Source organism: Salmo trutta, unplaced genomic scaffold (assembly GCF_901001165.1).
Source record: "Salmo trutta unplaced genomic scaffold, fSalTru1.1, whole genome shotgun sequence".
Taxonomy (NCBI): Eukaryota; Metazoa; Chordata; class Actinopteri; order Salmoniformes; family Salmonidae; genus Salmo; species Salmo trutta.
In genome coordinates, this window is record NW_021823237.1 from 127,393 (window position 1) to 153,883 (window position 26,491).

The 26,491-nt window shown below is 51.1% G+C and overlaps 1 protein-coding gene across 1 annotated transcript in view; it reads left to right on the plus strand.

Annotated features, from left to right (window-relative positions):
* Window positions 1–285: 285 nt before the first annotated feature.
* The window catches only part of LOC115189802 (low-density lipoprotein receptor-related protein 6-like), a 32,121-nt gene continuing 5,915 nt past the window's right edge, over window positions 286–26,491 (plus strand). The window contains exons 1-6 of the mRNA XM_029748315.1: window positions 286–619; window positions 9,682–10,099; window positions 16,993–17,190; window positions 20,324–20,520; window positions 24,391–24,522; window positions 26,386–26,491. The exon at window positions 26,386–26,491 is cut by the window's right edge and continues 1 nt beyond it. Of these exons, the coding sequence (XP_029604175.1) occupies window positions 565–619; window positions 9,682–10,099; window positions 16,993–17,190; window positions 20,324–20,520; window positions 24,391–24,522; window positions 26,386–26,491 (1,106 nt within the window). The 5' untranslated portion in view covers window positions 286–564. The remainder of the gene's footprint in view (window positions 620–9,681; window positions 10,100–16,992; window positions 17,191–20,323; window positions 20,521–24,390; window positions 24,523–26,385) is intronic.

Consider the following 26,491-nt stretch of genomic DNA (forward strand, 5'->3'; position numbering starts at 1 on the left):
GAGGCAGGGTCATAGGGGTATGTTATTCTAAAAACCGAGTACTCCGGCAGAAAAAAATAGTCCCTTCGGAATGTGAATCTTTCACACTCAAACAATTGTTATATTAGACCAGGTTTTCTGTCTTCGACCGGCTAACAAGTATCTTGACCCTATCGGTTGCGTGATTTTTTAAATTTATTCCCCCCCCCCCCCCCAGCCACCGTAGTGATTTTGAATGTGTTGTAAATCCAGCTGGACGAGAGGGGGCTGCAATGTAATCAAGTCCAACAATAGACAGCAGAGAAAGAGACGGGAGGGTTTGGAGAAGGTAAAGGGGGAGGGTTGGCATGTTGCTCTCAGGCAGGAGAATGAATCGCAGCGCCACCGAGCCTGAAACAGACCTAGTAGAAATGGAGCTGAGAATAATCACAGTTACATTGTAGCCCCAACAAACAACAACAAACAACAAAACAACAAGCCCCAAATATATTGTTACAATCTAACAGTTCCGTCGGAGGAATTAGGACACAGCAATGCGAAGCCTGCGCTGAACAGGAGCGGCCGGGGTGAGAACAAGGCAGAAAGATGGGCGCCGTGCTACGGACTGTGTTGTTCTCTAGTTTTTGTTTGCTAATACGAGGTGAGTTTTGATCTTTTTTTGCTTGTTTTATTTTAATTTTATTTTTCCATCCGTGGAAAGTTGGAGGAGGAGGAGAGGGGGGGATATGGTTTCCAGAGGTGGGGATCCTAGTGTCTAGATTTGGGGCTCTTTTCTTTGCAATGGCCTCGTTTGCTCATTAGTGGGGCCCAGTGAAGGGGATGTGATTTGTTCATCATCAGGAGTAGTTAGCTAACGTTAGCAGGATGGCTAACTACAACAGTGTTTTCCATAGCGCCTTGCTACCTGTATCTACTGTAACTAGCTAACGTTAGCAGGATGGCTAACTACAACAGTGTTTTCCCATAGCGCCTTGCTACCTGTATCTACTGTAACTAGCTAACGTTAGCAGGATGGCTAACTACAACAGTGTTTTCCCATAGCGCCTTGCTACCTGTATCTACTGTAACTAGCTAACGTTAGCAGGATGGCTAACTACAACAGTGTTTTCCCATAGCGCCTTGCTACCTGTATCTACTGTAACTAGCTAACGTTAGCAGGATGGCTAACTACAACAGTGTTTTCCCATAGCGCCTTGCTACCTGTATCTACTGTAACTAGCTAACGTTAGCAGGATGGCTAACTACAACAGTGTTTTCCATAGCGCCTTGCTACCTGTATCTACTGTAACTAGCTAACGTTAGCAGGATGGCTAACTACAACAGTGTTTTCCCATAGCGCCTTGCTACCTGTATCTACTGTAACTAGCTAACGTTAGCAGGATGGCTAACTACAACAGTGTTTTCCATAGCGCCTTGCTACCTGTATCTACTGTAACTAGCTAACGTTAGCAGGATGGCTAACTACAACAGTGTTTTCCCATAGCGCCTTGCTACCTGTATCTACTGTAACTAGCTAACGTTAGCAGGATGGCTAACTACAACAGTGTTTTCCATAGCGCCTTGCTACCTGTATCTACTGTAACTAGCTAACGTTAGCAGGATGGCTAACTACAACAGTGTTTTCCCATAGCGCCTTGCTACCTGTATCTACTGTAACTAGCTAACGTTAGCAGGATGGCTAACTACAACAGTGTTTTCCATAGCGCCTTGCTACCTGTATCTACTGTAACTAGCTAACGTTAGCAGGATGGCTAACTACAACAGTGTTTTCCCATAGCGCCTTGCTACCTGTATCTACTGTAACTAGCTAACGTTAGCAGGATGGCTAACTACAACAGTGTTTTCCCATAGCGCCTTGCTACCTGTATCTACTGTAACTAGCTAACGTTAGCAGGATGGCTAACTACAACAGTGTTTTCCATAGCGCCTTGCTACCTGTATCTACTGTAACTAGCTAACGTTAGCAGGATGGCTAACTACAACAGTGTTTTCCCATAGCGCCTTGCTACCTGTATCTACTGTAACTAGCTAACGTTAGCAGGATGGCTAACTACAACAGTGTTTCCCATAGCGCCTTGCTACCTGTAGCTAACTAGTTGGCTATCCGATGATTGTTAACTAACTAGTCATTTTTAATTTCCACTGTTTTGTTGGTTTGTAACATTTTGAGTTAAGTGATTTTTTTACTAGTTTGTATTTCACACCTGTTTACGCTACAGGCAGATGTTTTCTGCAATTACTGTTGTGATTTAGCTAACTATCTTTAGCCAACCAGAGAGAGACTCTGATACCAAGCTAAGTCTGCTAGCTACACTGGCTAACAGTAATGTTGACTGTATATGTTACATTTTAAACGTTTTTAAAAGGTGCCTCCACAGATAAGACACATTTGTTGCATACGTTCATTTTGGAAAGAGTAACTAACTTATTGCAAGTCAATTCTAATAAAAGTATCTAACTAGTTACAATATAGAGCTGGATAGTGCATGATCCACGTTAGAACAGAGGATGTTCATTGGCGTGGCTTTCATTAACTTTTTGGACAACAGACTACAAAGTCTTGTTGCAAGTCACTAGGCTAATGTGGATTGTAGTTCTCTAACCACCTATAGACCTTGACGTATTGGTATATCTGTGTTTAATATTAGTTTTCCGCTGCATGGTGACCGTGTAAACATCTGTTCAAATAATCATGGACAATCTGGACTACATCTCATTCGCACACAAACCTAATTCAATCTGGACTACATCTCATTCTCACACAAACCTAATAAAATCTGGACTACATCTCATTCTCACACAAACCTAATTCAATCTGGACTACATCACACAAACCTAATTCAATCTGGACTACATCTCATTCTCACATAAACCTAATAAAATCTGGACTACATCTCATTCTCACACAAACCTAATTCAATCTGGACTACATCACACAGACCTCATTCATGGTTCTCTTTCTAGTAGGGAAGGCACGTTGAGGTCACTGTGTTGAGCTGTGGAGGGGAAGTCTCTCTCCCAGGAGTCATACCCATCATGTCTTTGCCAAGGCGTTGCCCAGTTTTTGATATGAAAGGTTTAAATTCACCTACGAGATGGCAAAGTAGACGACAGTTTATTCAAGCCTTTGGTAGAATCAGAGGGGATCCGGAGTGAAGACGATATAGTCCTTTATTTAACCAGGTTAGGCTAGTTGAGAACAAGTCCTTTATTTAACCAGGTAGGCTAGTAGAGAACAAGTCCTTTATTTAACCAGGTAGGCAAGTTGAGAACAAGTTCTCATTTACAATTGCGACCTGGCCAAGATAAAGCAAAGCAGTTCGACAACATACAACAACACAGAGTTACACATGGAGTAAACAACATACTAATTAATAATTAATAATAATACAGTAGAAAAAAATAAGACTATATACAATGTGAGCAAATGATGTGAGATAATGGAGGTAAAGGCAAAAAAATGCCATGGTGGCAAAGTAAATAAAGTACAGCAAGAAAAACACTGGAATGGTAGATTTGTAGTTTGAAGAAAGTTCAAAGTTCAAATCTAAATAATATGGTGCAAAGGAGCAAAAAAAATTAAATAAATAAATACAGTAGGGGAAGAGGTAGTAGTTTGGGCTAAATTATAGATGGGCTATGTACAGGTGCAGTGATCTGTGAGCTGCTCTGACAGCTGGTGCTTAAAGCTAGTGAGGGAGATAAGTTTTTCCAGTTTCAGAGATTTTTGTAGTTCGTTCCAGTCATTGGCAGCAGAGAACTGGAAGGAGAGACGACCAAAGGAGGAGTTGGCTTTAGGGGTGACCAGAGAGATATACCTGCTGGAGCGCGTGCTACAGGTGGGTGCTGCTATGGTGACCAGTGAGCGGAGATAAGGGGGGACTTTACCTAGCAGGTAATATACTATACTATACTATACTATACTAATATACTATATACTATGGGATGTGAATGTTTTCAGTCTAGTCTGGGTGGTATTGAATTCAGTGGTTCCCAAATGGATCCCTATACCCTATAATAGTCCACTACCTTGGACCAGGGCCCATAGGCTGGAATCCCAAATCACACACTATTCCCTATGTGAATTTGATAGTGGTAGTCACGTCTGAGTAGTATTGAGCAGTAATACTGTCCTACAGTAGGCTAGACCCTCTCGCTCGCCATCTGGCAGCCATATTGGATGACGTGGAGGTAAAGGAAAAGCAGACTGAAAGTGGTTCAACTTTTCATTCAACTGTTCTCAGAAATCACTGGTGTGTTTTTGGATCAGAAATCACTGGTGTGTTTTTGGATCAGAAATCACTGGTGTTTTTTTGGATCAGAAATCACTGGTCTCAAGACAACATGTAGGAGGATAACTGAAGTTTGGACCTTTTTTTTGTTCAGAGACGTTTCAGTCGGTGAAGAACAAGCTGCCTAAAGCAAGTTGTTCATTATGTTTGTAGTGTTCTGGTTAGAGGTCACTACAGAGAGGAATAGATCCAGCTCTCAACCAAATGAAGGTAACATTTCTCCTCAGTTGGTTGATGTTGAAACAGACAGCGGTTGTTGCATCCGACTTGGTTATTTGGCCCCCCCCCCCTCCCCACCCCCCCCCGGCCGACTTGGTTATCTGCCCCCCCCCCCCCCCCCCCCGGCCGACTTGGTTATCTGGCCCCCCCCGGCCGACTTGGTTATCTGGCCCCCCCTGGCCGACTTGGTTATCTGGCTATAGTGGGGTGTTTGTAGTACTGTAGGGGGTTGTAGTACTGTAGGGGGGTTGTAGTACTGTAGGGGGTTGTAGTACTGTAGGGGGTTGTAGTACTGTAGGGGGGTTGTAGTACTGTGTAGTATTTCTGTCTGTCCCTATCCCGCCCCCACCAGGTGTACCCCTCCTGTATTTCTGTGTGACCCTATCCCCGCCCCCACCAGGTGTACCCATGTCCCTATCCCCGCCCCACCAGTGTACCCCTCCTGTATTTCTGTCTGACCCTATCCCCGCTCACCAGGTGTACCCCTTCACTCCTGTATTTCTGTCTGTCCCTATCCCACGCCCCCACCAGGTGTACCCCTCCTGTATTTCTGTCTGATCCTATGCCGCCCCACCAGCTGTACCCCTCCTGTATTTCTGTCTGTCCCTATCCCCGCTCACCAGGTGTACCCCTCCCTCCTGTATTTCTGTCTGTCCCTATCCCCGCCCCCACCAGGTGTACCCCTCCTGTATTTCTGTCTGATCCTATCCCCGCCCCACCAGCTGTACCCCTCCTGTATTTCTGTCTGTCCCTATCCCCGCCCCCACCAGGTGTACCCCTCCTGTATTTCTGTCTGACCTATCCCCCGCCCCCACCAGGTGTACCCCTCCTGTCCCTATCCCCGCCCCCACCAGGTGTACCCCTCCTGTATTTGTCTGACCCTATCCCCGCCCCCACCAGGTGTACCCCTCCTGTATTTCTGTCTGACCCTATCCCCGCCCCCACCAGGTGTACCCCTCCTGTCCCTATCCCCGCCCCCACCAGGTGTACCCCTCCTGTATTTCTGTCTGACCCTATCCCCGCCCCCAACAGGTGTACCCCTCCTGTATTTCTGTCTGACCCTATTCCGCCCCCACCAGGTGTACCCTCCTGTTTCTGTCTGAACCTATTCCACCACCACCAGGTGTACCCCTCCTGTATTTCTGTCTGACCCTATCCCGCCACCACCAGTGTACCCCTGTCCCTATCCCGCCCCCACCAGGTGTACCCCTCCTGTTCTGTCTGACCCTATCCCCGCCCCCACCAGGTGTACCCCTCCTGTATTTCTGTCTGACCCTATCCCGCCCTCACCAGGTGTACCCCTCCTGTATTTCTGTCTGACCCTATTCCCGCCCCCACCAGGTGTACCCCTCCTGTATTTCTGTGTGACCCTATCCCCCCCCACCAGGTGTAACCCTCCTGTATTTCTGTCTGACCCTATCCCCGCCCCCACCAGGTGTACCCCTCCTGTCCCTATCCCCGCCCCCACCAGGTGTACCCCTCCTGTATTTCTGTCTGTCCCTATCCCCGCCCCCACCAGGTGTACCCCTCCTGTATTTCTGTCTGACCCTATCCCCGCCCCCACCAGGTGTACCCCTCCTGTATTTCTGTCTGACCCTATCCCGCCCCACCAGGTGTACCCCTCCTGTCCCTATCCCCGCCCCCCACCAGGTGTACCCCTCCTGTATTTCTGTCTGACCCTATCCCCGCCCCCACCAGGTGTACCCCTCCTGTCCCTATCCCCGCCCCCACCAGGTGTACCCCTCCTGTATTTCTGTCTGACCCTATCCCCGCCCCCAACAGGTGTACCCCTCCTGTATTTCTGTCTGACCCTATTCCGCCCCCCACCAGGTGTACCCCTCCTGTATTTCTGTCTGAACCTATTCCATCCCCCCACCAGGTGTACCCCTCCTGTATTTCTGTCTGACCCTATCCCCGCCACCACCAGGTGTACCCCTCCTGTCCCTATCCCCGCCCCCACCGGTGTTCCCCTCCTGTATTTCTGTTCTGACCCTATCCCCGCCCCCACCAGGTGTACCCCTCCTGTATTTCTGTCATGACCCTATCCCCGCCCCCCCCTCACCAGGTGGTACCCCTCCTGTATTTCTGTCTGACCCTATTCCCGCCCCCACCAGGTGTACCCCTCCTGTATTTCTGTGTGACCCTATCCCGCCCCCCCCAGGTGTAACCCTCCTGTATTTCTGTCTGACCCTATCCCCGCCCCCACCAGGTGTACCCCTCCTGTCCCTATCCCCGCCCCCACCAGGTGTACCCCTCCTGTCCCTATCCCCGCCCCCACCAGGTGTACCCCTCCTGTATTTCTGTCTGACCCTATCCCCGCCCCCACCAGGTGTACCCCTCCTGTCCCTATCCCCGCCCCCCACCAGGTGTACCCCTCCTGTATTTCTGTCTGACCCTATCCCCGCCCCCAACAGGTTGTACCCCTCCTGTATTTCTGTCTGACCCTATTCCGCCCCACCAGGTGTACCCTCCTGTATTTCTGTCTGAACCTATTCCACCCCCACCAGGTGTACCCCTCCTGTATTTCTGTCTGACCCTATCCCCGCCCCCACAGGTGTACCCCTCCTGTCCTATCCCCCCCACCAGGTGTACCCCTCCTGTATTTCTGTCTGACCCTATCCCGCCCCCACCAGGTGTACCCTCCTGTATTTCTGTCTGACCCTATCCCCGCCCCACCAGGTGTACCCTCCTGTATTTCTGTCTGACCCTATTCCCGCCCCACCAGGTGTACCCTCCTGTATTTCTGTGTGACCCTATCCCGCCCCACCAGGTGTAACCCTCCTGTATTCTGTCTGACCTATCCCCGCCCCCAGGTGTACCCTCCTGTCCCTATCCCGCCCCCACAGGTGTACCCCTCCTGTATTTCTGTCTGTCCCTATCCCCGCCCCCACCAGGTGTACCCCTCCTGTATTCTGTCTGACCCTACCGCCCACCAGGTGTACCCCTCCTGTATTTCTGTCTGACCCTATCCCGCCCCACCAGGTGTACCCCTCCTGTCCCTATCCCGCCCCCACCAGGTGTACCCCTCCTGTATTTCTGTCTGACCCTATCCCCGCCCCCACCAGGTGTACCCCTCCTGTCCCTATCCCCGCCCCCACCAGGTGTACCCCTCCTGTATTTCTGTCTGACCCTATCCCCGCCCCCAACAGGTGTACCCCTCCTGTATTTCTGTCTGACCCTATTCCGCCCCCACCAGGTGTACCCCTCCTGTATTTCTGTCTGAACCTATTCCACCCCCACCAGGTGTACCCCTCCTGTATTTCTGTCTGACCCTATCCCCGCCACCACCAGGTGTACCCCTCCTGTCCCTATCCCCGCCCCCCACCAGGTGTACCCCTCCTGTATTTCTGTCTGACCCTATCCCCGCCCCCACCAGGTGTACCCCTCCTGTATTTCTGTCTGACCCTATCCCCGCCCTCACCAGGTGTACCCCTCCTGTATTTCTGTCTGACCCTATTCCGCCCCCACCAGGTGTACCCCTCCTGTATTTCTGTGTGACCCTATCCCGCCCCACCAGGTGTAACCCTCCTGTATTTCTGTCTGACCCTATCCCCGCCCCCACCAGGTGTACCCCTCCTGTCCCTATCCCCGCCCCCACCAGGTGTACCCCTCCTGTATTTCTGTCTGTCCCTATCCCGCCCCCACCAGGTGTACCCCTCCTGTATTTCTGTCTGCCCCTATCCCCGCCCCCACCAGGTGTACCCCTCCTGTATTTCTGTCTGACCCTATCCCGCCCCACCAGGTGTACCCCTCCTGTCCCTATCCCCGCCCCCACCAGGTGTACCCCTCCTGTATTTCTGTCTGACCCTATCCCCGCCCCCACCAGGTGTACCCCTCCTGTCCCTATCCCCGCCCCCACCAGGTGTACCCCTCCTGTATTTCTGTCTGAACCTATTCCACCCCCACCAGGTGTACCCCTCCTGTATTTCTGTCTGACCCTATCCCCGCCACCACCAGGTGTACCCCTCCTGTCCCTATCCCCGCCCCCACCAGGTGTACCCCTCCTGTAATTTCTGTCTGACCCTATCCCCGCCCCACCAGGTGTACCCCTCCTGTATTTCTGTCTGACCCTATCCCCCCGCCTCACCAGGTGTACCCCTCCTGTATTTCTGTCTGACCCTATTCCCGCCCCCCACCAGGTGTACCACTCCTGTATTTCTGGTGACCCTATCCCCGCCCCACCAGGTGTAACCCTCCTGTATTTCTGTCTGACCCTATCCCCGCCCCCACCAGGTGACCCCTCCTGTCCCTATCCCCGCCCCCCACCAGGTGTACCCCTCCTGTATTTCTGTCTGTCCCTATCCCCGCCCCCACCAGGTGTACCCCTCCTGTTATTCTGTCTGACCCTATCCCCGCCCCCACCAGGGGTACCCCTCCTGTATTCTGTCTGACCCTAGCCCGCCCCACCAGGTGTACCCCTCCTGTCCCTATCCCCGCCCCCACCAGGTGTACCCCTCCTGTATTTCTGTCTGACCCTATCCCCGCCCCCCACCAGGTGTACCCCTCCTGTATTTCTGTCTGTCCCTATCCCCGCCCCACCAGGTGTACCCCTCCTGTATTTCTGTCTGACCCTATCCCCGCCCCCACCAGGTGTACCCCTCCTGTCCCTATCCCCGCCCCCCACCAGGTGTACCCCTCCTGTCCCTATCCCCCGCCCCCACCAGGTGTACCCCTCCTGTATTTCTGTCCTGTCCCTATCCCCCCCCCCACCCAGGTGTAACCCCTCCTGTATTTCTGTCTGTCCCTATCCCGCCCCACCAGGTGTACCCCTCCTGTCCCTATCCCCGCCCCCACCAGGTGTACCCCTCCTGTATTTCTGTCTGTCCCTATCCATCCCCCGCCCCACCAGATGTACCCCTCCTGTATTTCTGTCTGTCCTATCCCGCCCCACCAGGTGTACCCCTCCTGTCCCTATCCCCGCCCCCACCAGGTGTACCCCTCCTGTCCCTATCCCCGCCCCCACCAGGTGTACCCCTCCTGTATTTCTGTCTGTCCCTATCCCCGCCCCACCAGGTGTACCCCTCCTGTATTTCTGTCTGTCCCTATCCCCACCCCACCAGGTGTACCCCTCCTGTCCCTATCCCCGCCCCCACCAGGTGTACCCCTCCTGTATTTCTGTCTGTCCCTATCCCCGCCCCACCAGGTGTACCCCTCCTGTATTTCTGTCTGACCCTATCCCCGCCCCCACCAGGTGTACCCCTCCTGCTCTATGCCAACCGACGGGACCTGCGGCTGGTGGATGCGGCTCACGGCAGGGCCAACGCCACGGTGGTGGTCGGCGGTCTGGAGGACGCCGCCGCCGTGGATTACGTATACGCTCAGGGATTGGTCTACTGGAGTGACGTCAGCGAGGAGGCCATCAAACGCACCACCTTCAACCAATCGGGGTCCGGCGCGGCGGCGGTGGCGGCGGCAGCCCAGACGGTGGTCGTATCTGGGTTGGCGTCCCCGGACGGCCTGGCCTGCGACTGGTTAGGCAGGAAGCTGTACTGGACGGACTCCGAGACCAATCGGATCGAGGTGGCTGAGTTGGACGGATCGTTACGGAGAGTTCTCTTCTGGCAGGACCTGGACCAGCCCCGAGCCATCTCTCTGGACCCGGGTAGAGGGTGAGTACCAGACAACCTGTAGTAAAGTAGAGCTCAGTAGAACTACCTGGACCAGCCCCGAGCCATCTCTCTGGACCCGGGTAGAGGGTGAGTACCAGACAACCTGTAGCAAAGTAGAGCTCGGTAGAACTACCTGGACCAGCCCCGAGCCATCTCTCTGGACCCGGGTAGAGGGTGAGTACCAGACAACCTGTAGTAAAGTAGAGCTCGGTAGAACTACCTGGACCAGCCCCGAGCCATCTCTCTGGACCCGGGTAGAGGGTGAGTACCAGACAACCTGTAGTAAAGTAGAGCTCAGTAGAACTACCTGGACCAGCCCCGAGCCATCTCTCTGGACCCGGGTAGAGGGTGAGGAGGACACTAGAACGTTAGGGGACACTAGAACGTTAGGGAACAGGAGGACACTAGAACGTTAGGGGACAGTACAGTACAGGCTGGAGGACACTAGAACGTTAGGGAACAGTACAGGCTGGAGGACACTAGAACGTTAGGGGACACTAGAACGTTAGTGGACAGTACAGGCTGGAGGACACTAGAACGTTAGGGGACACTAGAACGTTAGGGAACAGTACAGGCTGAAGGACACTAGAACGTTAGGGAACACTAGAACGTTAGGGAACACTAGAACGTTAGGGGACACTAGAACGTTAGGGGACACTAGAACGTTAGGGGACACTAGAACGTTAGGGAACACTAGAACGTTAGGGGACACTAGACCGTTAGGGGACACTAGAACGTTAGGGGACAGTACAGGCTGGAGGACACTAGAACGTTAGGGGACACTAGAACGTTAGGGGACACTAGAACGTTAGGGGACACTAGAACGTTAGGGAACACTAGAACTTTAGGGAACACTAGAACGTTAGGGGACAGTACAGGCTGGGGGACACTAGAACGTTAGGGGACACTAGAACGTTAGGGAACAGTACAGGCTGGAGGACACTAGAACGTTAGGGGACAGTACAGGCTGGGGGACACTAGAACGTTAGGGGACAGTACAGGCTGGGGGACACTAGAACGTTAGGGGACAGTACAGGCTGGGGGACACTAGAACGTTAGGGGACAGTACAGGCTGGAGGACACTAGAACGTTAGGGAACAGTACAGGCTGGGGACACTAGAACGTTAGGGGACACTAGAACGTTAGGGAACAGTACAGGCTGGAGGACACTAGAATGTTAGGGGACACTAGAATGTTAGGGGACACTAGAACGTTAGGGAACACTAGAACGTTAGGGGACACTAGAACGTTAGGGGACACTAGAACGTTAGGGGACAGTACAGGCTGGGGGACACTAGAACGTTAGGGGACACTAGAACGTTAGGGGACACTAGAACGTTAGGGGACACTAGAACGTTAGGGGACAGTACAGGCTGGGGGACACTAGAACGTTAGGGGACACTAGAACGTTAGGGGACAGTACAGGCTGGAGGACACTAGAACGTTAGGGGACACTAGAACGTTAGGGAACAGTACAGGCTGGAGGACACTAGAATGTTAGGGAACAGTACAGGACAGGCTGGGGACACTAGAACGTTAGGGGACAGTACAGGCTGGAGGACACTAGAACGTTAGGGGACACTAGAACGTTAGGGGACAGTACAGGCTGGAGGACACTAGAACGTTAGGGAACAGTAGAACGTTAGGGGACAGTACAGGCTTGGGGGACACTAGAACTTAGGGGACACTAGACGTTACGGGGGACAGTACCGGCTGGAGGACACCTAGAACGTTAGGGGACACTTAGAACGTTAGGGGACACTAGAACGTTAGGGGGACACTAGAACGTTAGGGAACACTAGAACGTTAGGGAACAGTACAGGCTGGAGGACACTAGAACGTTAGGGAACAGTACAGGCTGGAGGACACTAGAACGTTAGGGGACAGTAGAACGTTAGGGGACACTAGAACGTTAGGGGACAGTACAGGCTGGAGGACACTAGAACGTTAGGGGACAAGGTAAGTAGGGACACTAGAACGTTAGGGGACACAGAACGTTAGGGACACTAAACGTAGGGGACAGTACAGGCTGGAGGACACTAGAACGTTTAGGGGACACTAGAACGTTAGGGGACACTAGAACGTTAGGGGACACTAGAACGTTAGGGGACACTAGAACGTTAGGGGACAGTACAGGCTGGAGGACACTAGAACGTTAGGGGACACTAGAACGTTAGGGGACACTAGAACGTTAGGGGACACTAGAACGTTAGGGAACAGTGCAGGCTGGAGGTACAGAGACGTGTGTGAAAGTGTGTCTCTGTCTGCAGGATTTTGTTTAACAAGGTGGTGCTGTGAAGGGTGCAGTGTCCCCCTTTGGACACCAGCTACATCAAATCAAATGTATTTATATAGCCCTTCTTACATCAGCTGATATCTCAAAGTGCTGTACAGAAACCCAGCCTAAAACCCCAAACAGCAAGCAATGCAGGTGTAGAAACACGGTGGCTAGGAAAAACTCCCTAGGAAAAACTCCCTAGAAAGGCCAAAAACCTAGGAAGAAACCTAGAGAGGAACCAGGCTATGAGAGGTGGCCAGTCCTCTTCTGGCTGTGCCGGGTGGAGATTATAACAGAACATGGCCAAGATGTTAAGATGTTCATAAATGACCAGCAGGGTTAAATAATAATAATCACAGTGGTTGTCGAGGGTTCAACAAGCACGTCCGGTGAACAGGTCAGGGTTCCGTAGCCGCAGGCAGAACAGTTGAAACTGGAGATGTGTTAATGGTGAGGACTGATACAGCAGAACCACCTGTAATATGTCGCTTAGATTTACTGTCTTCTGAACAGTTTAACTCTGTTCTGGTCAGTGGACACGTTTTGTTTACACGGTTTGTTTACATTTCACCGGTCTGTGCTCTGTGGTGAGTGGATGAACTAGGTTTGTCTCTTTCCGTCGTTCGGCGAGCCAGCTGGGACAGACACCGTCTCTGTCACATACATTTAGGTGGGTCACACGGTTTCCATTTTGAATCGGCTGCTTGTCAAATCTCCAACTCAAATAAGTCTTTGTTCAGCTGAGATGAGCTGCAGTCGAAGTCGGATGTTTACATCCACTCAGGTTGGAGTCATTAAACTGGTTTTTCAAACACTCCACAAATTTCTTGTAAACAAACTATAGTTTTGGCAAGTCCGGTTAGGACATCTACTTTGTGCATGACACAAGTCATTTCTCCAACTATTGTTTACAGACAGATTATTTCACTTATAATTCACTGTATCATAATTCCAGTGGGTCAGAAGTTTACAGACACTAAGTTGACTGTGACTTTAAACAACTTGGAAAATTCCAGAAAATGATGTCATGGCTTTAGAAGCTTCTGATAGGCTAATTTTATATCCGCTGTAAACGAGTCCTATATCGACATAACCTGAAAGGCCGCTCTGCAAGGAAGAAGCCACTGCTCCAAAACCGTCTTAAAAAGGCAGACTACGGTTTGCAACTGCACATGGGGACAAAGATGTACTTTTTGGAGAAATGTCCTCTGGTCTGATGAAACAAAAATAGAACTGTTTGGCCATAATGACCATCGTTATGTTTGGAGGAAAAGGGGGAGGCTTGCAAACCGAAGATCACCATCCCAACTGTGAAGCACGGAGGTGGCAGCATCATGTTGTGGGGGTGCTTTGCTGCAGGAGGGACTGGTGCACTTCACAAAATAGATGGCATCATGAGGCAGGAAAATGATGTGGATATATTGAAGCAACATCTCAATACATCAGTCAGGAAGTTAAAGCTTGGTCGCAAATGTGTCTTCCAAATGGACAATGACCCCAAGCATACTTCCAAAGTTGTGTCAAAATGGCTTAAGGACAACAAAGTCAAGGTATTGGAGTGGCCGTCACAAAGCACTGACCTCACTCCTATAGACAGAACTGAAAAAAGCGTGTGCGAGGAAGGAGGCCTACAACCTGACTCAGTTACACCAGCTCTGTCAGGAGGAATGGGGCCAAAATTCACCCAACTTATTGTGGGAAGCTTGTAGAAGGCGACCCGAAACGTTTGACCCAAGTTAAACACTTTAAAGGCAATGCTACCAAATACTAATTGAGTTTATGTAAACTTCTGACCCACTAGGAGTGTGATTAAATAAATAAAAACTGAAATAAATCATTCTCTCTACTATTATTCTGACATTTCACATTCTTAAAATAAAGTGGTGATCCTAACTGACCTAAAACAGGGAATTTTTTACTAGGATTAAATGTCAGGAATTGTGAAAAACTGAGTTGAAATGTATTTGGCAAAGGTGTATGTATACTTCAGACTTCAACTGTACGTCAATGCGCTTGGCGGGCCGATTCTTCCAGAGTACTTTAAAGGTAGGCTTTATATTGGTAGGGTCTGGGCCATCCTGTATTGATCTGGACCATCCTGTATTGATCTGGACCATCCTGTATTGATCTGGTCCATCCTGTATTGTCCAGGCTGTATTTAGGGCTTTATATTGGTAGGATCTGGGCCATCCTGTATTTAGGGCGTTATATTGGTAGGATCTGGGCCATCCTGTATTAGGGCGTTATATTGGTAGGATCTGGGCCATCCTGTTATTTAGGGGCGTTGTATTGTCCAGGCTGTATTTAGGGCTTTATATTGGTAGGATTTGGGCCATCCTGTATTGATCTGGACCATCCTGTGTTTGATCTGGACCATCCTGTATTGATCTGGACCTCCTGTATTGATCTGGACCATCCTGTATTGATCTGGACCATCTGTATTGATCTGGACCAGGCTGTATTGATCTGGACCAGGCTGTATTGATCCGGACCATCCTGTATTAATCTGGACCATCCTGTATTGATCTGGTCCATCCTGTATTGATTCTGGACCATCCTGTATTGATCTGGACCAGGCTGTATTGATCTGGACCAGGTTTGTATTGATCTGGACCATCCTGTATTGATCTGGACCATCCTGTATTGATCTGGTCCATCCTGTATTGATCTGGGCATCGTATTGGCCATCCGTATTGATCTGGACCCTCCTGTATTGATCTGGACCATCCTGTATTGATCTGGACCATCCTGTATTGATCTGGACCATCCTGTATTGATCTGGACCATCCTGTATTGATCTGGACCATCCTGTATTGATCTGGACCATCCTGTATTGATCTGGACCATCCTGTATTGTCCAGGCTGTATTTAGGGCTTTATATGGGGGCTACGATGTCCTTATGAGGGTTGTAACAGCTCTACTATAGATAAGGGTTTTGATGAGGGTTTTAACAGCTCTCTCCCAGACTATAGTAACTATAATAGAGGATTATTCATGATTGTAATCAGAGTGAACAAATATAGCATATCGTTAGAGCAGTATGGGGGCTACGATGTCCTTACAAACCACATAGCATATCATTAGAGCAGTATGGGGGCTACGATGTCCTTATGAACCACATAGCATATCATTAGAGCAGTATGGGGGCTACGATGTCCTTATGAACCACATAGCATATCATTACAGCAGTATGGGGGCTACGATGTCCTTATGAACCACATAGCATATCATTAGAGCAGTATGGGGGCTACGATGTCCTTATGAACCACATAGCATATCGTTAGAGCAGTATGGGGGCTACGATGTCCTTATGAACCACATAGCATATCGTTAGAGCAGTATGGGGGCTACGATGTCCTTACGAACCACATAGCATATCATTAGAGCAATATGGGGGCTACGATGTCCTTATGAACCACATAGCATATCGTTAGAGCAGTATGGGGGCTACGATGTCCTTACGAACCACATAGCATATCATTAGAGCAGTATGGGGGCTACGATGTCCTTACGAACCACATAGCATATCATTAGAGCAGTATGGGGGCTACGATGTCCTTACGAACCACATAGCATATTGTTAGAGCAGTATGGGGGCTACCAGCCAGGCGGTGTTGCTGCCTGACAGTAAAAACAGCTCCCAGCCAGGCGGTGTTGCTGCCTGACGGTAAAAACAGCTCCCAGCCAGGCAGTGTTGCTGCCTGACAGTAAATACAGCTCCCAGCCAGGCGGTGTTGCTGCCTGACGGTAAAAACAGCTCCCAGCCAGGCTGTGTTGCTGCCTGACGGTAAAAACAGCTCCCAGCCAGGCGGTGTTGCTGCCTGACAGTAAAAACAGCTCCCAGCCAGGCGGTGTTGCTGCCTGACGGTAAAAACAGCTCCCAGCCAGGCGGTGTTGCTGCCTGACGGTAAAAACAGCTCCCAGCCAGGCGGTGTTGCTGCCTGACGGTAAAAACAGCTCCCAGCCAAGCGGTGTTGCTGCTTGACGGTAAAAACAGCTCCCAGCCAGGCGGTGGTGCTGCCTGATGGTAAAAACAGCTCCCAGCCAGGCGGTGTTGCTGCCTGACGGTAAAAACAGCTCCCAGCCAGGCGGTGTTTACTGCCTCACAGTAAAACAGCTCCCAGCCAGGCGGTGTTGCTGCCTGACAGTAAAAACAGCTCCCAGCCAAGCGGTGTTGCTGCCTGACAGTAAAAACAGCTCCCAGCCAGGCGGTGGTGCTGCCTGACGGTAAAAACAGCTCCCAGCCAGGCGGTGTTGCTGTCTGACAGTAAAACAGCTCCCAGCCAGGCGGTGTTGCTGCTTGACAGTAAAAATAGCTCCCAGCCAGGCGGTGTTGCTGCCTGACGGTAAAAACAGCTCCCAGCCAGGCGGTGTTGCTGCCTGACGGTAAAAACAGCTCCCAGCCAGGCGGTGGTTGCTGTCTGACAGTAAAAACAGCTCCCAGCCAGGCGGTGTTGCTGCTTGACAGTAAAAATAGCTCCCAGCCAGGCGGTGTTGCTGCCTGACAGTAAAAACAGCTCCCAGCCAGGCGGTGTTGCCTGGCTCAGTCCGAGACACGGACCGAGTTACGGGTAAGAGTTGGTGGGTTCTTTACTAACACGTTCTCCTCTGCAGGTACATGTACTGGACGGACTGGGGCGAGGTCCCTAAGATTGAGCGAGCGGGGATGGACGGTACAAGCAGAGCCATGATCATTGATAAGGAGATCTACTGGCCCAACGGTCTCACGCTGGACTACAGCCGGGAGAAACTGTACTGGGCGGACGCCAAGTTCAACTTCATACATCGCTCCAATCTGGACGGCACTGGGAGGTACAGTAATCAGCCAACCAATCACTATAGAGCCTCTAAACCCCCCTTCCTGTCTCTATGGAGCCTCTAACCCCCCTCCCTGTCTCTATTTAGCCTCTAACCCCCCTTCCTGTCTCTATGGAGCCTCTAACCCCCTCCCTTCCTCTAACCCCCCTTCCTGTCTCTATTTAGCCTCTAACCCCCCTCCCTGTCTCTATGGAGCCTCTAACTCCCCTCCCTGTCTCTATGGAGCCTCTAACCCCCCCTTCCTGTCTCTATGGAACCTCTAACCCCCCTCCCTGTCTCTATGGAGCCTCTAACCCCCCCTTCCTGTCTCTATGGAGCCTCTAACCCCCCTCCCTGTCTCTATGGAGCCTCTAACCCCCCTTCCTGTCTCTATGGAGCCTCTAACCCCCCTTCCTGTCTCTATGGAGCCTCTAACCCCCCTCCCTGTCTCTATGGAGCCTCTAACCCCCCCTCCCTGTCTCTATGGAGCCTCTAACCCCCCTCCCTGTCTCTATGGAGCCTCTAACCCCCCTCCCTGTCTCTATGGAGCCTCTAACCCCCCTCCCTGTCTCTATGGAGCCTCTAACCCCCCTCCCTGTTTCTATGGAGTTGAAGTGTGTTGGGTCGTTTTTACAGGGCGGTGAAATCTTATGCTTTCTAAATATAGCATAATAAGACTGTCTTTTCAAGCTTTTTCATGTCAAGTTTTGTTGACTAGAAAATACATCCATATGAATATTAGTTATTTGTATCATATCTGCACTGTGTCCTGAAGCTGTTATCATCCAAACGTGACAATGTTTTTACTGCTTTTACCAGAAAGGTGAGATTTTAACCTTTCTTGGGATATACAATGTTACTAGTTATTGTTTATTGGCCTGTTTATTGGGCTAGGGGCTAGGCTGTAGTGGCTAGGCTGTAGTGGCTAGGCTGTAGTGGCTAGGCTGTAGTGGACAGGCTGTAGTGGACAGGCTGTAGTGGACAGGCTGTAGGGGCTAGGCTGTAGTGGACAGGCTGTAGTGGACAGGCTGTAGTGGACAGGCTGTAGTGGCTAGGCTGTAGGGGACAGGCTGTAGGGGCTAGGCTGTCTCTGTGTCTCCAGAGAGGACTACTCCTACCACAGTACTAAACTAGTGTCTCTGTGTCTCCAGGGAGGACTACTCCTACCACAGTACTAAACTAGTCTCTGTCTCTCCAGGGAGGACTACTCCTACCACAGTACTAAACTAGTGTCTCTGTCTCTCCAGGGAGGACTACTCCTACCACAGTACTAAACTAGTCTCTGTCTCTGTGTCTCCAGGGAGGACTACTCCTACCACAGTACTAAACTTGTCTCTGTCTCTCCAGGGAGGACTACTCCTACCACAGTACTAAACTAGTGTCTGTCTCTGTCTCTCCAGGGAGGACTACTCCTACCACAGTACTAAACTAGTCTCTGTCTCTGTCTCTCCAGGGAGGACTACTCCTACCACAGTACTTAACTAGTCTCTGTCTCTGTGTCTCCAGGGAGGACTACTCCTACCACAGTACTAAACTAGTCTCTGTCTCTGTGTCTCCAGGGAGGACTACTCCTACCACAGTACTAAACTAGTCTCTGTCTCTGTGTCTCCAGGGAGGACTACTCCTACCACAGTACTAAACTAGTGTCTGTCTCTCCAGGGAGGACTACTCCTACCACAGTACTAAACTAGTCTCTGTCTCTGTCTCTCCAGGGAGGACTACTCCTACCACAGTACTAAACTAGTGTCTGTCTCTGTCTCTCCAGGGAGGACTACTCCTACCACAGTACTAAACTAGTGTCTGTCTCTCCAGGGAGGACTACTCCTACCACAGTACTAAACTAGTCTCTGTCTCTCCAGGGAGGACTACTCCTACCACAGTACTAAACTAGTGTCTGTCTCTCCAGGGAGGACTACTCCTACCACAGTACTAAACTAGTCTCTGTCTCTCCAGGGAGGACTACTCCTACCACAGTACTAACTAGTGTCTGTCTCTGTCTCTCCAGGGAGGACTACTCCTACCACAGTACTAAACTAGTCTCTGTCTCTGTCTCTCCAGGGAGGACTACTCCTACCAGAGTACTAAACTAGTCTCTGTGTCTCCAGGGAGGACTACTCCTACCACAGTACTAAACTAGTCTCTGTGTCTCCAGGGAGGACTACTCCTACCACAGTACTAAACTAGTGTCTGTCTCTCCAGGGAGGACTACTCCTACCACAGTACTAAACTAGTGTCTGTCTCTGTCTCTGTCTCTCCAGGGAGGACTACTCCTACCACAGTACTAAACTAGTCTCTGTCTCTCCAGGGAGGACTACTCCTACCACAGTACTAAACTAGTCTCTGTCTCTGTCTCCAGGGAGGATTACTCCTACCACAGTACTAAACTAGTGTCTCTGTCTCTGTCTCTCCAGGGAGGACTACTCCTACCACAGTACTAAACTAGTCTCTGTCTCTCCAGGGAGGACTACTCCTACCACAGTACTAAACTAGTGTCTGTCTCTGTCTCTCCAGGGAGGACTACTCCTACCACAGCACTAAACTAGTGTCTGTCTCTGTCTCTCCAGGGAGGACTACTCCTACCACAGTACTAAACTAGTCTCTGTCTCTGTCTCTCCAGGGAGGACTACTCCTACCACAGTACTAAACTAGTGTCTGTCTCTGTCTCTCCAGGGAGGACTACTCCTACCACAGTACTAAACTAGTGTCTGTCTCTGTCTCTCCAGGGAGGACTACTCCTACCACAGTACTAAACTAGTGTCTGTCTCTGTCTCTCCAGGGAGGACTACTCCTACCACAGTACTAAACTAGTGTCTGTCTCTGTCTCTCCAGGAGGACTACTCCTACCACAGTACTAAACTAGTCTCTGTCTCTGTCCTCTCCAGGGAGGGACTACTCCTACCACAGTACTAAACTAGTGTCTGTCTCTGTCTCTCCAGGGAGGACTACTCCTACCACAGTACTAAACTAGTGTCTGTCTCTGTCTCTCCAGGGAGGACTACTCCTACCACAGTACTAAACTAGTGTCTGTCTCTGTGTCTCCAGGGAGGACTACTCCTACCACAATACTAAACTAGTGTCTGTCTCTGTCTCTCCAGGGAGGACTACTCCTACCACAGTACTAAACTAGTGTCTGTCTCTGTCTCTCCAGGGAGGTGGTGGTGAAGGGAGACCTCCCTCACCCATTCGCTCTGACGCTGTACGAGGAGACTCTGTTCTGGACCGACTGGAAACACTCATTCCATCCACTCGGTCAGAAGGAGACCGGAGAAGATCGGAGGAAGGTCCACTCGGACATCTTCTCTCCCATGGACATACACGTCTACAGCCAGACGAGACAACCGCTACGTAAGAACACACAGCCGATCGCTGGTCCCCAGTCACCGTGAATGACCTTGCTCCTCTCCCAAACAGAATATAGAATGATCAGGGCCCCGGTGAACCTTTTTCCTCCTCTCTGTGATCGGCTAGCTATGTCTAAGGACAATAGATCTGTGATCGGCTAGCTAGGTCTAGGACAATAGATCTATGATCTGTTAGCTAGGTCTATGATCGGCTAGCTAGGTCTAGGACAATAGATCTATGATCTTTTAGCTAGGTCTAGGACAATAGATCTATGATCGGCTAGCTAGGTCTAGGACAATAGATCTATGATCTGTTAGCTAGGTCTAGGACAATAGATCTATGATCGGCTAGCTAGGTCTAGGACAATAGATCTATGATCTGTTAGCTAGGTCTAGGACAATAGATCTATGATCGGCTAGCTAGGTCTAGGACAATAGATCTATGATCTGTTAGCTAGGTCTAGGACAATAGATCTATGATCTGTTAGCTAGGTCTAGGACAATAGATCTATGATCGGCTAGCTAGGTCTAGCCAGTCACCTCACAGTGACCTTTGCGACACATGGACCTCACAGTGACCTTAGCGACACATAGACCTCACAGTGACCTTAGCGACACATGGACCTCACAGTGACCTTTGCGACACATGGACCTCACAGTGACCTTTGCGACACATGGACCTCACAGTGACCTTTGCGACACATGGACCTCACAGTGACCTTAGCGACACATGGACCCCACAGTGACCACACAGTGACCTTAGCGACACATGGACCTCACAGTGACCTTAGCGACACATGGACCCCACAGTGACCTCACAGTGACCTTAGCGACACATGGACCTCACAGTGACCTTAGCGACACATGGACCTCACAGTGACCTTAGCGACACATGGACCCCACAGTGACCTCACAGTGACCTTAGCGACACATGGACCCCACATCGACCTCACAGTGACCTTAGCGACACATGGACCTCACAGTGACCTTAGCGACACATGGACCTCACAGTGACCTTAGCGACACATGGACCCCACAGTGACCACACAGTGACCTTAGCGACACATGGACCTCACAGTGACCTTAGCGACACATGGACCCCACAGTGACCTCACAGTGACCTTAGCGACACATGGACCCCACAGTGGCCTCACAGTGACCTTAGCGACACATGGACCTCAGTGACCTTAGCGACACATGGACCCCACAGTGACCTCACAGTGACCTTAGCGACACATGGACCTCACAGTGACCTTAGCGACACATGGACCTCACAGTGACCTCACAGTGACCTCACAGTGATCAGATCACTGGCTAACATATTGTGTGTATATATACAAAGGTATGTGGACACTGATTCTTAGTGGATTCGGCTATTTCAGCCACACCCCGTCGCTGACAGGTGTATAAAATCCACCACACAGCCATGCAATCTCCATAGACGAACATTGTCAGTAGAATGACCCCGTCCTGAAAGAGCTCAGTGACTTTCAACGTGGCACCGTCATAGGATGCCACCTTTCCAAACAATTCAGTCAAGTTTGTGCCCCGCCGCAGCTGCCACGGTTAACTGAAGCGTTAAGCAAGTAAACAGTCATCCGTCCTCGGTTACAACGCTCGCTACCGAGTTACAAACTGCCTCTGGAAGCGACGTCAGCACAGGAACTGTTCGTCGTGAGCTTCATGAAATGGGTTTCCGCGGCAGAGCAGCCGCACACACAAACCTAAAGATCCACACGGGCAATGCCAAGCGTCGGCTGGAGGGGTGTAAAGCTCTCGGGCAGTGGAAACGCTTTCTCTGGAGTGATGAATCACGCTTCACCATCTGAATCTGGGTTGGCGGATGCCAGGAGAACGCTACCTGCCTGAATGCATAGTGCCAACTGTAAAGTTTGGTGGAGGAATAATGGTTTGGGCCCCTTAGTTCCAGTGAAGGGAAATCTTAACGCTACAGCATACAATGACATTCTAGATGATTCTGTGCTTCTAACATTGTGGCAACAGTTTGGGGAAGGCTCTTTCCTGTTTCAGCATGACAATGCCCCCTGTGCACAAAGCGAGGTCCGTACAGAAATGGTTTGTCGAGATCGGTGTGGAAGAACTTGACTGGCCTGCACAGAGCCCTGACCTCAACCCCATCGAACACCGTTGGGATGAATTGGAACGCCGACTGCGAGCCAGGCCTAATCGCCCGACCTCACTAATGCTCTTGTGGCTGAATGGAAGCAAGTCCAAACATCTAGTGGAAAGCCTTCCCAGAAGAGTGGAGGCTGTTATAGCAGCAATGTTCCAACATCTAGTGGAAAGCCTTCCCAGAAGAGTGGAGGCTGTTATAGCAGCAATGTTCCAACATCTAGTGGAAAGCCTTCCCAGAAGAGTGGAGGCTGTTATAGCAGCAATGATCCAACATCTAGCGGAAAGCCTTCCCAGAAGAGTGGAGGCTGTTATAGCAGCGAAGGGGGGGACCAACTCCATATTAATGACCATGATGTTGGAATGAGATGTTGGATGAGCAGGTGTCCACATACTTTTGGTCATGTAGTGTACTCTCCAGAGAAAATGTCTAGTCTGGTCATGTAGTGTACTCTCCAGAGATAATGTCTGGTCATGTAGTGTACTCTCCAGAGATAATGTCTGGTCATGTAGTGTTCTCTCCAGAGATAATGTCTACTCTGGTCATGTAGTGTACTCTCCAGAGATAATGTCTACTCTGGTCATGTAGTGTACTCTCCAGAGATAATGTCTACTCTGGTCATGTAGTGTTCTCTCCAGAGATAATGTCTACTCTGGTCATGTAGTGTACTCTCCAGAGATAATGTCTACTCTGGTCATGTAGTGTATTCTCCAGAGATAATGTCTGGTCATGTAGTGTACTCTCCAGAGATAATGTCTGGTCTTGTAGTGTATTCTCCAGACATAATGTCTGGTCATGTAGTGTACTCTCCAGAGATAATGTCTGGTCATGTAGGGTACTCTCCAGAGATAATGTCTGGTCATGTAGTGTACTCTCCAGAGATAATGTCTGGTCATGTAGTGTACTCTCCAGAGATAATGTCTGGTCATGTAGTGTACTCTCCAGAGATGATGTCTGGTCATGTAGTGTACTCTCCAGAGATAATGTCTGGTCATGTAGTGTACTCTCCAGAGATAATGTCTGGTCATGTAGTGTACTCTCCAGAGATAATGTCTGGTCATGTAGTGTTCTCTCCAGAGATAATGTCTGGTCATGTAGTGTACTCTCCAGAGATAATGTCTGGTCATGTAGTGTTCTGGTCATGTAGTGTACTCTCCAGAGATAATGTCTGGTCATGTAGTGTTCTCTCCAGAGATAATGTCTGGTCATGTAGTGTTCTCTCCAGAGATAATGTCTGGTCATGTAGTGTTCTCTCCAGAGATAATGTCTACTTTGGTCATGTAGTGTACTCTCCAGAGATAATGTCTACTCTGGTCATGTAGTGTTCTCTCCAGAGATAATGTCTACTCTGGTCATGTAGTGTACTCTCCAGAGATAATGTCTGGTCATGTAGTGTACTCTCCAGAGATAATGTCTACTCTGGTCATGTAGCGTACTCTCCAGAGATAATGTCTGGTCATGTAGTGTACTAAATGGGGAATAGGGTGCCATTTGGGACACGAGTGATAATGAATGAATGGATGGTGTGTTTTATAATGTAGAATGGTTCCTCTGACAGCGTGTCGTCTCCTTCCTGGACAGTGTCTTCTCCGTGAGGAACGGTGTTTTATAATGTAGAATGGTTCCTCTGACAGCCTGTCGTCTCCTTCCTGGACAGTGTCTTCTCCGTGCTCCGTGAGGAACGGTGTTTTATAATGTAGAATGGTTCCTCTGACAGAGTGTTGTCTCCTTCCTGGACAGTGTCTTCTCCGTGCTCCGTGAGGAATGGAGACTGCTCCCATCTCTGTCTCCTGTCTCCCATTACACCGTATTACCAGTGTGCCTGTCCCACCGGGGTCCAGCTGCTAGAGGACGGCAAGACCTGCAGAGACGGTGAGACCTGCACCACAGACCCTCCCTTCTGAGACCTGCACCACAGACCCTCTTCTCTCTCCACCCCTCCTGTATTCCCTGACCCTCTTCTCTCTCCTCCACCCCTCCTGTATTCCCTGACCCTCTTCTCTCTCTCTCCACCCCCTCCTGTATTCCCTGACCCTCTTCTCTCTCTCCTCCCCTCCTGTATTCCCTGACCCTCTTCTCTCTCTCTCTCCATCCCTCCTGTATTCCCCGACCCTCTTCTCTCTCTCCACCCCCTCCTGTATTCCCTGACCCTCTTCTCTCTCTCCTCCACCCCTCCTGTATTCCCCTGACCCTCTTCTCTCTCTCTCCTCCCCTCCTGTATTCCCTGACCCTCTTCTCTCTCTCTCCACCCCTCCTGTATTCCCCTGACCCTCTCTCTCTCCTCCCCTCCTGTATTCCCCGACCCTCTTCTCTCTCTCCTCCACCCCTCCTGTATTCCCTGACCCTCTTCTCTCTCTCCACCCCTCCTGTATTCCCCGACCCTCTTCTCTCTCTCCTCCACCCCTCCTGTATTCCCTGACCCTCTTCTCTCTCTCCCCCCCTCCTGTATTCCCCGACCCTCTTCTCTCTCTCTCCACCCCCTCCTGTATTCCCTGACCCTCTTCTCTCTCTCCTCCACCCCTCCTGTATTCCCTGACCCTCTTCTCTCTCTCCACCCCCTCCTGTATTCCCCGACCCTCTCTCTCTCTCTCCTCCCCTCCTGTATTCCCTGACCCTCTTCTCTCTCTCCTCCTCCCCTCCTGTATTCCCTGACCCTCTTCTCTCTCTCTCCACCCCTCCTGTATTCCCTGACCCTCTTCTCTCTCTCCTCCACCCCTCCTGTATTCCCCTGACCCTCTTCTCTCTCTCCTCCTCTCCCCTCCTGTATTCTCTGACCCTCTTCTCCTCCTCTCCACCCCTCCTGTATTCCCTGACCCTCTTCTCTCTCTCCATTCCTCCTGTATTCCCCGACCCTCTTCTCTCTCTCTCCATCCCTCCTGTATTCCCTGACCCTCTTCTCTCTCTCTCCTCCCCTCCTGTATTCCCCTGACCCTCTCTCTCTCCACCCCTCCTGTATTCCCTGACCCTCTTCTCTCTCCTCCTCTCCACCCCCTCCTGTATTCCCTGACCCTCTTCTCTCTCTCTCCACCCCTCCTGTATTCCCTGACCCTCTTCTCTCTCTCTCCATCCACCCTCCTGTATTCCCTGACCCTCTTCTCTCTCTCTCCACCACCCCTTCCTGTATTCACTGACCCCTCTTCTCTCTCTCCTCCCCTCCTGTATTCACTGACTCTCTTCTCTCTCTCTCCACCACCCCCTCCTGTATTCTCTGACCCTCATCTCTCTCCACCTTCCAGGTGCCTCACCTCTCCCATCTCTCTCCCCCCTCCAGGTGACTCACCTCTCCCATTTTCTCTCCCCCCTCCAGGTGACTCACCTCTCCCATCTCTCTCCCCCCTCCAGGTGACTCACCTCTCCCATCCCTCACTCTACCCCCCTCCAGGTGACTCACCTCTCCCATCTCTCTCCCCCCTCCAGGTGACTCACCTCTCCCATCTCTCTCCCCCCTCCAGGTGACTCACCTCTCCCATCTCTCTCCCCCCTCCAGGTGACTCACCTCTCCCATCTCTCTCCCCCCTCCAGGTGACTCACCTTTTCTCTCTACCCCCTCCAGGTGCCTCACCTCTCCCATCTCTCTCCCCCCTCCAGGTGCATCACCTCTCCCATCTCTCTCCCCCCTCCAGGTGACTCACCTCTCCTCTCTCTCCCCCCTCCAGGTGCCACCCAGCTCCTCCTCACCTCTCCCATCTCTCTCCCCCCTCCAGGTGACTCACCTCTCCTCTCTCCCCCCTCCAGGTGCCACCCAGCTCCTCCTCCTGGCCCGACGGACTGACCTGCGCCGCATCTCTCTGGACACGCCCGACTTCACCGACGTCATCCTCCAGACGGACGACATCCGCCA